General features: G+C 32.4%; 1 protein-coding gene across 1 annotated transcript in view; it reads left to right on the top strand.

Moving 5' to 3' along the window:
- Nucleotides 1-13,804, top strand: part of LOC126748123 (ras-specific guanine nucleotide-releasing factor 2-like) — a 67,870-nt gene that overhangs the window by 36,260 nt on the left and 17,806 nt on the right. Inside the window, exons 3-4 of the mRNA XM_050457143.1 lie at nucleotides 9,593-9,724; nucleotides 11,555-11,661. Of these exons, the coding sequence (XP_050313100.1) occupies nucleotides 9,593-9,724; nucleotides 11,555-11,661 (239 nt within the window). The remainder of the gene's footprint in view (nucleotides 1-9,592; nucleotides 9,725-11,554; nucleotides 11,662-13,804) is intronic.

Raw genomic sequence — 13,804 nt, 5'->3', positions numbered from 1 at the left:
ATAATAGACCCTCCGCCAAACCGAACAGTTTCTTGCATAGCTCAGTCCAAATCCTGCTCACCTGTTCGTTGCCATACCCGAACTCGTTTATCGTTGTGATGCAGAATCTGGAGTCATCTGTAAACAAAACATTACTTCATTGCGGTATTGTCCAATGACGATGTGCTCCGGCAAAAATTCTTTGAGCTCTTTGATGCTTTGCTGTCAAACAAGGCACTCTAACCGATCTCCTAGCACGCAATTGAGACTGGTAAAGTCTACTAGTATGTTGTAGCTGCTAAGTCATTTTGAAGCGCTCGAACAGTATTGGTTCGTTCCCTAATCGTCCACACACTTAGTAAACAGTCTTCTTGAGGTGATGTAGTTCTTTAACATTGAGTATAGGGCCCTCTTCTGATAATGCCATAAATTAAATACCGAATTCATGCTCTGTTTATAGCGACCGGACTGAGAATTTCTGCGACTCATTTTCTGGAATAACCTTCCTCAATTAACGTTACGGCCTTAACTATTTCAACTTTATTTAGGTACACTCTACGACGTATTCTTCTACCTAGCACATCAATATTCATGTTTTCATTGTAAAATTTTAACTTAAACTGATACCATTCACTTATCCCAGATTTAGAGCTTTGATGGAGTCCTTTTCATGTTACCGGACTCCATTTTTCACCTTTATTTAGAAATAATACACTTAAACTAATATTAGAAATGTTTCTTAAATTAGTTGTTGTCTGCGTTTCCAATGAACTCTCAGACTATTCGAGATGTGGATAATAGCGTCGACCTCTGTATTAGCTTATAGATGCTTTCCTTAAGGTTAAGCAGTTTCATGTTTTTCATCAGACTCTTTGGTATTACTCCTGTTGTTGACACGATAATTGAGATTGTCCACACTTCTCTCATTTCCCAGTGTCATCGTATCTGGTGTTCTAGAATCCTGTACTTAACAATCTTTTCATGATGTTTCGCTCTTAGGTTGTTAATATTAGGAATAGCTACATCAATAAGTTGTTGTTGGTTGTCTTCCTAAAAATTTTATCGATTAATATTAGGTCAGGCCTATTGTTACTTACTCCTTGGTCTGTAAGTACAGTGCGATCCCAACACAATTTGTGTTGCTCATTTTCAAGAACTGGTTCCGGCTCATAGTTATATTATAGTACTTTGGCTGGTGGTAGGACGTTTAGTTTTTCTGCAAGCTCTTGATGCAATATCTTTGCAACTAGATCATGCTGTTTTATTTCCATTTATATTCCATTGGTGCAAAAGTTTGACATCTACCAGTGACATGCTGAATAGACTCCGTTTTCTCACATCCATACCTACATATATCACTTTGTACCATCAAGTCACCTACGACAAACTTTAAATAATTTCTTGTTGGTATTACTTCATGTTGGATAGCCACAAGAAACCCTCCAGTTTCGGGAAAAAGCTGTCCCGAAGTCAACCAGTAGTTCGACTCGGCTATGTCGACATACTCTTGTTGAACCTCGTGAACATGCCTTCCATGTAGTGGTTTTCCCATCCAAGCTTGCATTTTTTCTTGCTCGGTGCTTTGGTGTATGGGTAGCTTCAGCTCCTGTATTCTAAGTGGTGCTGAGTTGTCGGCTTCACATACGGCACGAATGAATATCTGATGTCTCAGCCTTTGTTAAGGAAAAGGATCGCAAGTTACTAAACTGCTGAGTCAGCTGCTTCTCTATGTCGACCATTCCTCTTCCTCCTATATATCGAGGTAGCGTATTCGTTCTACGGTACTAAACTATTTTGACGATAGACTAGAAATACGAATACCAGATCTTGTAAAAACTTCTAAATGTAAAAATTTTCAACCACTTTTAGTTATACCATACTTTAGAGAATAAATAGATTTAAATAAGTTTCTGCTATTAAGGTTTGTTTTAAGGAGTCGACGCATTCTTGTAGTGAACTTAGTATCCAGCTCATTCTTTATAATTTTGTGGTCTATTATTTGCGCGTGCTTCATTGCTAGATGTTTCTAGGATTCTTCTTTGTCCATAGCATTATCCAGTCCATAGGTCGTTCCTATATCATCAGAGAATGTTTCCAATATCTTAAGCATCTTATTATTATTACTATTATTAAAAAGAATAAAAAATACACTCTGTATCTCCGTGTACCTCAGTTATGTAATATAAACTTTTAGATATTTAATCTAGGTACGATTAAATCATAATATTTAGAAAGCTGTCGTTTTTCTATGTACCATTCTTTAGCGGAATCTTATATATTATGCTTAATACTTTCCAAAAAGTTTAATATGGCTTCAATACTCTTTTTTATTTTTTTTTTAACTAAGAGACTGTGTTTTCGCCATAACTAACAACATTTTTTAAATTAATTATTTCATTGACAATTTCGAAATCTATCGCGGGATTAAGAGTGTTTTGATTAACTTTTATTACCGCGAGATATAACATTTTTTTCCGATAGTTATAAACCTGTACTACTAAAATATTGTATTATTGTCCCTATTTTGTAAATTAGTGTTTTTGATTGGAAGCATAACTCTCATACACATTACGAAAATAGTCAAATTCTAAAATTAGGCAACTTTCTAGAAATGTCTTATTACTTTTTAAATATTTAAAAAATATAAATATTAGATTTAAAAAGTATCTCGCCCATTTGTTAGTTGTAAAGTTAACCTTGCATGAAATAAGTAAATAAGTATATTTTCCAAATTTAAAAAATGCCATATTATACTGTAGTTTTAAAGCACATCATGCAAATAAATAGGAACGCATTTATGGATCAACTACTTTCGGTGTACCTTATAATTATATTTTAAAATGAAAGAAGAGGAGCTATTTACACAACCTAAGAAATAAAAGTGTCACACACCTATAGCAGTTTATCCTAAATATTTATAATTATTATACTTTAGGACTTTTTAATAATAATATTACCGCGGCTATTTATACTTGTTTACCTAATATTAAAATAAATTATAGGAAGAGCCTGTATAAAATTACCTACTTGTAATATAACATAGCTGAAAAATAATATTGTAATCCATCCCAAATTAATTTAATTGATCATTATGATCAGCTTTCTGGCGTTACCCTTTTTCCAACAATATTGAAACACGAAACTTAATTCCTTTTCAAGACCCATAAAATATTTAAAAAGGCTTGGATAAAGCTAAATTGCTTAGCTAAATCCCACAGCAAAACCTATTAGATAAAACGTAAGTAGAACCGTGAAGTATAATATCATCTATTCTAATATCTTTACTTTTGGTAGCGAAGGCAAGGAACTGATTGCATTATTTAAAATTATATTTAAAATTTTATCAAGACCTTAAAAAATAATGCGATACAGTAATATGATGTAATATAAAATTTATGTAAAATTTTAGCTTTATTCTTCTCTCAAAGACGCTCGTTAACTAAATAAATTCGACGCAGCTACTAAAATATTTTACGCTGGTGATAAAATTTATTTTATATAAATTGTATAGCAAAGGTTTCAGATTTTTTTGGATAGGTTTAATGAAAGACTGTAAGATATTATTACTGATGGAAGTTTTCGATTTTCCAAAATTAATGTTATAGTACAGTCAACCAGAAATTCAAAAAGGTCTCTAAATTATAAAAGTTTCTAGAGCCGTTTTTTTGTCAGTCATTGGTCGCGTATGAGGGAACCTTGAAAACAAAAAAAGTTTAGTATTGATGAGGAACTCTGAGTTTGATTTTGTGATTTAGTACAAAAAAAACATAATTAACAAATGAAGATCTAACCAACCCGCTTATAGCGAAGTTTCGGTTAAAGTGAACAATTTTTGTCTTACGAAAAGTCCTTGTCGAAAAGTGTTGTGATGTATTTTGTGGCGTTAACTTTACAGTGTTACTATTTTGCCAAGAGTTTGCAGACACTTATGACTGGCTATTAAAGAATCTAAACTTGATTATAACTATAAAATAAGAGAGCGGCGCCACTTAGCTTTTTTTTATAAATGAAAGAAAAATAAGAAAAAGACTTGGTATATAGGTTTCAATTAACAATTAAATGACCCTGGATAAAGTAGATTTAAAGAGGAAAAAAAATATATCTTAACAATACAACCAAATTATATTTACATCAAAGATATGTATACACCTCATTTTTTAATCTGTTAAATGTTAATAATTTATTATGAATTAAAATATGAATAATGTTGATATGATTAAAATAAGTTTGACAAATTTAAATTATGATTTCGCTACTAGGTAGATTTCAGCACTTGAAAAATAAATTGCAATTATTAAAGTTTTTTGTATATATTTGTAGTACGCAGGGGAAAGTTCATGAACCTTTTTACCTAAGGCATATCAGCCTTAACCGAGTTATATCTACTTAACTACCAAAAAAGGTACTGAAAAATACTGAACAAAAAATAACTAAAATTATAGATAAGAAATTGACGTAATAAATTATGATATTGATTAAATATTTGTAACGTTAAATTGAAATAAAAGGTATATTAATAAAAATTTAGACAAATCTATGGTTACTAATATTTAAATAAATTGAATAAACTGGCCTGTATATTCCTCCAAGAAATAAACGGCTAGCTTTCAAAACCGAGGCTGTGAATTTATGCCATTTGTAGCTCAGCTATCCGGACTGGGAATCTCTAATACTAACTCTGGCTCCAGCTCCACCACTTTTAGCAATTTCCCGGGGAAATCAAAAGCCTGCAGCCATCAACAATTGAAGAAGAATAAAGAGGAAAATTTAAACCGGAAAAGTAAAACTCTAAAACAACGGTTGCCATTGTATTCACTGTCCATAAAAAATAAATGGCGTTAAAATGTGACACACTCACCTTGCTGAGTTTCATTATCTATCCACTAAAATCTTGGGCATCCTGCACCAAATTATGAAATAAACGGTTTCCTAAAGGAACAAGATTAAGGACTATAAATTACAAACCATATTGGCCACTAGCTGCTTCACAAACTTCGGAAAAAAAACACTGGCCTTTTACGTGTGCTCCTACCTGCGACATGGGAACAAGTCCTCGAAAAATGGATGCAGTACCGACTAAATCAGTAACGACCCCATGTATAATTATTCAAATTAATGAAATATCAATGGAGCGTTAGTGAACATAAGGAGTAGAAAAATAAAACGCTACAATTTTGTTACTATTAATAATTCGTTTTTGAGGCCAAAAATGGGCATCAAAAATGCCATATCTCGACTACCATAGAAGCTACGACCTTGCGGATGGTCTCGTTGGATTCAGAACGACGAAACTAAGACAAAACCGTTGGAATTTTCGAATTAACTCCCAGAGAAGCCGAGATATGGGCCTTCAAAGTTTCGGTTTTTTCATTTTTCGGGTATATACCCCCTTTCGATTTTTTTCAGAAATTTTTTTTTTTTTCGAATTCGAACTAACTATATCAGCGGATTTTTCTCATCAAGTAGATCACGAAAAAACCGGGTTATAAGGGAATCCGAGCAGAACTAAGAAATCGAGTATTTTTTCGACTTCGTTTTTGAGGCCAAAAATGGGCATCAAAAATGCCATATCTCGGCTATCATAGAAGCTACGACCTTGCGGATGGTTTCCGTTGGATTCAGAACGACAAAACTAAGACAAAACCGTTGGAATTTTCGAATTATCTCCCAGAGAAGCCGAGATATCGGCCTTCAAATGTTGGGTTTTTTCATTTTTCGGATTTTTTCAGAAAAAATATTTTTTTTTTGAATTCGAACTAACTATACCAGCGGATTGTTCTCATCAAGTAGATCACGAAAATACCGAATTATAAGAGAATCCGAGCAAACCTTCGACCTCGTTTTTGAGGCCAAAAATGGGAATCAAAAATGCCATATCTCGGCTATCATCGAAGCTACGACCTTGCGGATGGTTTTGTTGGATTCAGAACAACGAAACTAAGACAAAACCGTTGGAATTTTCGAATTAACTCCCAGAGAAGCCGAGATATCGGCCTTCAAATGTTGGGTTTTTTCATTTTTCGGATTTTTTCAGAAAAATATTTTTTTTTTGAATTCGAACTAACTATACCAGCGGATTGTTCTCATCAAGTAGATCACGAAAATACCGAATTATAAGGGAATCCGAGCAAAACTAAGAAATCGAGTATTTATTTGACCTCGTTTTTGAGGCCAAAAATTGGAATCAAAAATGCCATACCTCGGCTATCATCGAAGCTACGACCTTGCGGATGGTTTCGTTGGATTCAGAACAACGAAACTAAGACAAAACCGTTCGAATTTTAAGATAGCTCTCATAGAAGCCGAGATATCGGCCTTCAAAATTTGGGTTTTTTCATTTTTCGGGTATACCCCCCCCCTTTCGATTTTTTCAGATTTTTTTTTTTTTCGAATTCGAACTAACTATACCAGCGGATTGTTCTCATCAGGTAGATCACGAAAATACCGGGTTATAAGGGAATCCAATTTTCCTTTCGATTTTTTCAGAAAAATTTTTTTTTTTAATTCGAACTAATTATATTAGCGGATTTTTCTCATCAAGTAGATCACGAAAATACCGGGTTATAAAGGAATCCGAGCAGAACTAAGAAATCGAGTGTTTTTTCGACCTCCAAGAAATGAACGGCTAGCCTTCAAAACCGAGGCTGTGAATTTATGCCATTTGTAGCTTAGCTATCCGGACTGGGAATCTCTAATACTAGCTCCAGCTCCACCGCTTTCAGCAATTTCCCGGGGAAATCAAAAGCCTGCAGCCATCAACAATTGAAGAAGAATAAAGAGGAAAACGGAAAAGTAAAACCCTAAAACAACGGTTGCCATTGTATTCACTGTCCATAAAAAATAAATGGCGTTAAAAATGGGACACACTCACCTTGCTAAGTTTCATTATCTATCCTTTAAAATCTTGGGCAACCTGTACCAAATTATGAAATAAACGGCTCCCTAAAGGAACAAGATTAAGGACTATAAATTACAAACCATATTGGCCGCTTCCTGCTTCACAAACGTCGGAAATTAAAAACTGGACTTTTACTTGTGCTCCTACCTGCGACACGGGAACAAGTCCTCGAAAAAATGGATGCAGTACCGACTAAATCAGTAACTAACCCACCTCTCGCCTGAGCTGTCAATATCAGCCAATCCTTCATAAAAATTAACTATTTAAAATATGATTTCATATTTAAATAAAATCGATAATAGTTTAGCTTAATTCAATACCATGGCAGGTTATAGACAGACAAACTTTTTTTTAGGTTTAAGTCTGATTGAATGTATTTAAGAGTCATTTGATGAAAAAAATCACTTACTGAAGCTCGATGCATCGGGTACATAAAAGGTTTCTACTTAAAAGGGTATTTACTCATCAGCCTAAAAACGTTAATTTCGTATCCTCGATCACCGAAATTTGTCATTGAGCTTAGCTTGCTTAATTGAGGGTAGCCTGATCCTTTGTCCAACTTTCTCTGGGGTTTATCTCCTTGCTTGCTCAAGGAGTATATCTTTATCTTCAGAAAATGCCTTGTGCCTAATCAACAGCTCGAACGCTTACTTTAAAATGTAAGAGAAATTAACTTTAAAACCAGCTATTTCATTTGTTTGATCTATTATTTTTACCGAACATTAATACAGTGTAATAAAAAAATATCTTAAGGAAGAAGTCTATTCTGAAATGGAGTCAATATAATATTGAAAAGTTAGTAGGGGAAGTCTTTTCTCCACAAATAAAATGCTAATCCTCTAATTTCAGGAGTGATGCATTTCGGCAAGTGTTCTTGCCATCATCAGACTCTAAAATATATTACAAACAGTTCAAAAACATATACGAAATTTTTTTTCTTGACAGGTGACATAAAAAATACAGATAAAATTATGAAATTGTAAAATACTTACTGAGTTACTTAACACATACACAAATTTTAAACAATAACAAACAATACTTGAATAGTACATTGCACGACATCTAGTGAACAGTTAAAATTATAACAGAATTGAACAATATGAGATTAGCAGATTTGTACTGAGTACTGGGAGCGACTGAGAGAGAACCATCGGACTGTAGTGTTATAGGGTGTGAACAAATAAACAAATAAATATGTGTAGTTAAATAGTAGTGTAGTTAATAAATATGTCTGTTAGGACCCAAGGAATTAAAGAAAGTGTTGCTCTCAAATTGAGTTTGTTCATTAATACAAAACGTAAACCGGTGATTTGATGGCTTTATTTATTTCCAGGATTTCCAAAAGATCTAACCTTAACCCCTTCTGACAAACATGGAGCACCTCGGTATCCGCCTCAGGCTCGAACTCATGTCCGGTCTCAATAATATGATTGGCGAAAGGAGAAGAGGTATTAGTTATAAATCGATTTCTATTCTTTTCAATGAGTTTATTATGTTCTTTGACTCTCGTCTCGATTCTCCTTCCGCTTTGTCCGATGTTGTACACATTGCAGTCAGGATGAGAACATTTTAGTCAGTAAACACCAGATCTGTGTGACGGGAATTTTATCTTTGGTGTTGACTAGAGATTTAGATAAATTATTCAAAGTTCTGAAACAAAACACGCAACCGCACATCGGAGTCCCTCGACAAACTCTTGGCAACCTGATGGGATATGTTTCCAAAATATGATATGCTTCTGTACACGCCATCGGTTTTGTATATATGTGGCTTATTTAAATGTTTGTAAAGATGCTTAAAATAAAGAGAATTTATAATATTGTTAGGATAACCATTGTTCCGAACAATTTAAAAAATTATATTACGCCAATCGCCAATAATGTCAGTGTAACTTGACATTTGATTGAATGAACTGTTTACTAGATGTCGTGCAATGTACTATTCAAGTATTGTTTGTTATTGTTTAGAATTTGTGTATGTGTTAAGTAACTCAGTAAGTATTTTACAATTTCGTAATTTTATCTGTATTTTTTATGTCATCTGTCAAGAAAAAAATGTTCGTATATGTTTTTGAACTGTTTGTAATATATTTTAGAGTCTGATGATGGCAAGAACAAACACTTGCCGAAATGTATCACTCCTGAAATTAGAGGATTAGCATTTTATTTGTGGAGAAAAGACTTCCCCTACTAACTTTTCAAAAAATATCTGTTTATATAGGCGTTTAAAAACAAAATGTAAACTTTTTTATAAAATATATTTAAAATGAGAAAAAATGTAAATATGCGAACAAATTTTATTAGATAATTATTTAAGCATAATGCAAAAATAGCAACTTTTGTATATAAATATGGGAAAGACATAAATCCGTAGTTATAATAATTTTATATTTTTATAACTACAAAAATACAACTACGAATTACGGACCATAAAAAACGTACTAATTAGTGACCCGCTTCAAACGCATAATCAGCGTGTGGTTATTTGTTTGAGATGTTATAATATAGTCACGTTTTTCAATGAGTTAAAAATACTTAATAAAGTAAAGTATTTCTAATATTATGTTATGGTAAAAAATATTTTTCTCTCAATATTTCTAGGCAATTTGTTAATCTTTACTTTTAGAGTTTTAAGCCTTTTTTAGAATAAACCTTTTTTATAGTTTCTGTATATTGAGACAATTTTGTTCTAATCACTTAAATTTATTTGTTGCAGAACCTTTTATTTTATTACGAAAGTAAAGATAAAAGAGATCGTCCATTGGGAATAATTTTTTTAGAAGGTTCATATATTGATCGAATAATTTATACCGATCCTAAGTTATTGCCTCCTACTCCTGATAAAAATGTCCGTGATAAGGTAAAGGAAAATGTCAAAGCACGAGAGAAACAAAAAGAAAAAAACACTCCTGTAAAAGAATGGAAGGAGTATCCAAGAGAGTCAAAAGAGCCAGGATTTGACTGGAATGAATATTATGGAGAAAGCTCGAAAGAGGAACCAAGGTTTAATAATGAATCATCCAATAACGAGGAACAAAGTAGAAACGAATACAGGGTAAAGGAATTTAAACAAGTTGCGAAATTGAGAGGAAAGGCAAAAGTAAAAGAAGAAAAGAGGATAAAAAAAGAAATACTAGGTTTAAAAGATGACACAAAAAGTAAAGAACTTAAAACAAAAGAAAAAGTAAAAGGTAAAGAAGAAGCAAAAATACGGGAAAAGGGAAAAATTAAAGAAACAACAAAGATAAAAGAAGAAAGGAAACTAAAAAAGGATTTGAAGGGACAAGATAAACAACTTTTTAATTATGACAAGTCAAAATATAATGAAAAGGACATAAAAGAAGATCCAAAAAAACCTGATGAACTTGAGCAAATCGAAATAGAAGTTGAAACTATTGTACATAAAATACCCAAAACTAAACAACAAACAAATATAAGTGATGAATTAAATGAAAGAGCACAGAGCGGGGTAAAAGATATAAAAAAGAAATCAAAAGCCCAAGGTCAAATCAAAATAAGCTCTTCATTTTCTGCCAAAGACTTATCAGAGCATAAAGGACTTAAAGATAAGTCAGAATTAGAATTGACGGTAGATGTAAATAATAAAGAAGAGCTAAAAACCCAACGTGATCTAAAGGTTATAAATGCGGAAGAATCAGAGCTTTCAGCAAAATTGAGTCGTAAAGATGAGCCAGGAGATAAAAAATTGGCAAAAACTATTGCTAAAGAAAAACAAAAATATAAAGATGAATGGAAACGTAAAGAGGGGCCAGAAATTATGGAATTAAAAAGGTTATCCGAAAAGGAAATCGAAAAGCAAGAATCAAAAATAGAAAAAAACGAAGGTATAGAAGATGATAGCAAGCTGAAAATAAAGACCAAGTCCAAGAAATCAAAGAAAAGAGAAGAACTTTATCCAAATGAATGCTTAGATCGAAATGTAAGTATGTAACATCTTTTAAAATTTGAACTTATAACCTAATTTAGCTTTCTAAAATTATTTTCTATATATGCACATCTACTACTCATATAAGATTCATATAGATATAATATTCATCATATTCGACTTTCAAAATGTATAGTTTTTGAGCTGTGCGCCTTAACATAGAGATTATGTACAGATCTGCGTTGCCAAATGCTCCAGAAAAGGCTACACTCTGCTAAAGATAAGGACATATTTACAAAGATTACAAGTATTGCATTTAAGTAGGCAATACTTCAAAACATTTTTTTCGTTACTTGACCTCCATTGATTTTATCTTGTTTGCGGTTGAGTTTTAGAAAACGCATTAATCTGAGTTCGTTTCGGTGGCTACGTAGTAACTTTTTTAAAGGTGGATGTAGTTAGAAGTAGGATATGGCTCTATGTTTTCAAGAATATATAACTTTTGTTTTAATAAATCAAATATTAAACCAACTTTAGTTAAGTTATTAAGAAACTATAATCTCTTTGAAAATATACATTAAATATTACTACCGTAAAATTTTATTAAGTATACAAATAGTTAAAATCTCTTAGAAAACAATATGAAATAACAAAAACTTCTACTGTCAATTATAACTCACTGGCTTCTTTTAAATCATGAGAATTATATTAAATAACTGTAAGAATAATAAATATATTATTATTTAAATAAAAAAGCTCTATAATGTTTATTTTAATAACCTTTCATTTTAGTTCTGTTTTCAAATCAGTTTTGGAAGTGATAACGTGAGAGTCTTTGAGCTTTTTGGTATTGATGAAACTGATACTCTGATATGGATTCATGAACTGGAGAAAGCAAGGTAAGATACAAAAAAGCAAATGCATGATTTATTTAGAGATGTACTTTTTTACTTAAATATGAGTAATATAATACATGGATGGCTGATAAGAACACGTAATAATATAGAATTAGTTTTGTTTAAACTTAGTTTTCAAAATGCTGCAATGATAAAGAATTTTGTATCACAGACAAATAAGTTGTTGGTTTCGCGATATAAACTTATAAAAATTATGGCGTTTCAAAAGTAATCAAGTAGTTATTAAATAATTAATTAAAAAATCAAAATTTTATGATTTCTAAAACATCTTATTGCGAGAAACGAAATTAACCAATTCCTTTTTCATGATCTAAGCATCCGGTGGATATCCCTGGTTGTACGAATTTGATTGGAACACTTAATAATGCGTTGTCGTAGTTATATTATATTAGTTACATGTATTATAGTTACTCGTCGGTACTAATCGGCACTGAGTAAACCAAAGTTTCCAAGTGAGCCCAGAAGTGGAAATCAGTGAATTAAGATCACCAGATCTTAATTCACTAGATTGCTTGTTGAAGTTAATTAGTTTTGGATCTTTATCAAATCACTTTTTACATACATTAGAAGCCCATCTTTGATTTATCTCACTATTATTATAAAAAATTTTATAGCGCGGAGTATTAAAATTATTTACAGTATTTAGTCTGCTTGTTTCGGATACTGCGTTTTATCAAAAATGTTGTCAGAGAACAGGTAGAAAACGACCTCATTATAATTTTTTTAACTACAAATATTAATCAGTATAATATTTAAATTACCTGGTAACAATTTTACATTTTCTAAACCAGTACAACAATTAGAGTCACATATTTGATATTTATCAAAAACCGATCTATGAGGATAAAAATAATAAAAAAACAAACTTACATCATTTCATGCAACTTACTCTTTTGGTTTCAAAATATCTCGTCAATGATGATAAAAGAGCCCCGTTAGCACTCAAAATATACTTAAAGCCTTTTTGCTTGCAATGCTGCGCCTCTTCCACGAGAATGGTCATTAACAAATAAATAAATGGTCATTACCTAGTTTTTCCGAATGACTCATGACATGCATTCTTGCCTGAAGCTTATGCTTACAAAAGACGTTTTGTTGGCGGGTCTGATTACCCTGGCATTCCCAAGGTCATTCACAAAAAACTCATTATTACGTATTTTAGGATCGTCACAATTTTTTTTCCTATAATACCCTTAGTATCAGACTGCTCAAAAGCCCATTTATCCCTTTTACCACGCCTTTTAGTTCCAAAAAGTCTATTTTGGTTTTAAATATGATACCTCCGTTTTAATATTAAGATTCTGCCTTCAACTTCATTAATTAATTTTCTCATGACACGATTTGTTTGTCTTCCTTCTTATATGCGTTATTCATAAACTGTAATAAATATTTCATTACTGAAACCTTATTTTTCAAAGAACCTATTTCAGACTTCAATTTCTTTAAAAATCAATTACCTTAAAAATTGAATGTCATAAATTGCCTTCTACACCTGCTGCAAATCCATGTTTAATTTTTTCTATTCAACACTCGTATCTCCAACTCCATGCCATTTATGAATAACAAACTGCGTCCCATATGATTTTTTGAAACATTTTTGTTACAAACAACACACGGAACGGTACGCTTATTTCCCATGATTGAATAGGTATTTCAACATTGGCAACACCGGGCTTGTCTGCTACGAAAATTTAAACAATCATATGTTTATCACAATCGAAATTAGAGCCTAGGTCGATTTTCCCGTAAAGGTGGGTATTGACTTGTAACAGAACACTATGAACAAACCAAACGCGCCGCTCACTTATTGTTGGGCGGAGCGTTTCGGCTGTTTGCGGTGTTCGCAGCGTTCCGATCAGTAATCAACAAAAGGCACCGTATTCACTAAATACCTGCAAATGAACAAATTCTCTTTGAACAAATTCCATTTATCGACAAACCTCCGAAAATGTTTTGCGCGTTCTGTTCTGTTCGGCGCAACGTACTTATTTGACAAATCTGTTACAGTGCATGAGGCGCGTTTGGTTTGTTTGTAGTATTTTGTTGCAAGCCAATACGCACCTTAACATTACTTGCACAGTCATTCTATGATGTGCGCAATATTTTACAAATATTTTTTAAATAT

This window comes from Anthonomus grandis, chromosome 22 (genome assembly GCF_022605725.1).
Source record: "Anthonomus grandis grandis chromosome 22, icAntGran1.3, whole genome shotgun sequence".
NCBI lineage: Eukaryota > Metazoa > Arthropoda > Insecta > Coleoptera > Curculionidae > Anthonomus > Anthonomus grandis.
This window is presented reverse-complemented; position numbering and strand designations above follow the sequence as displayed.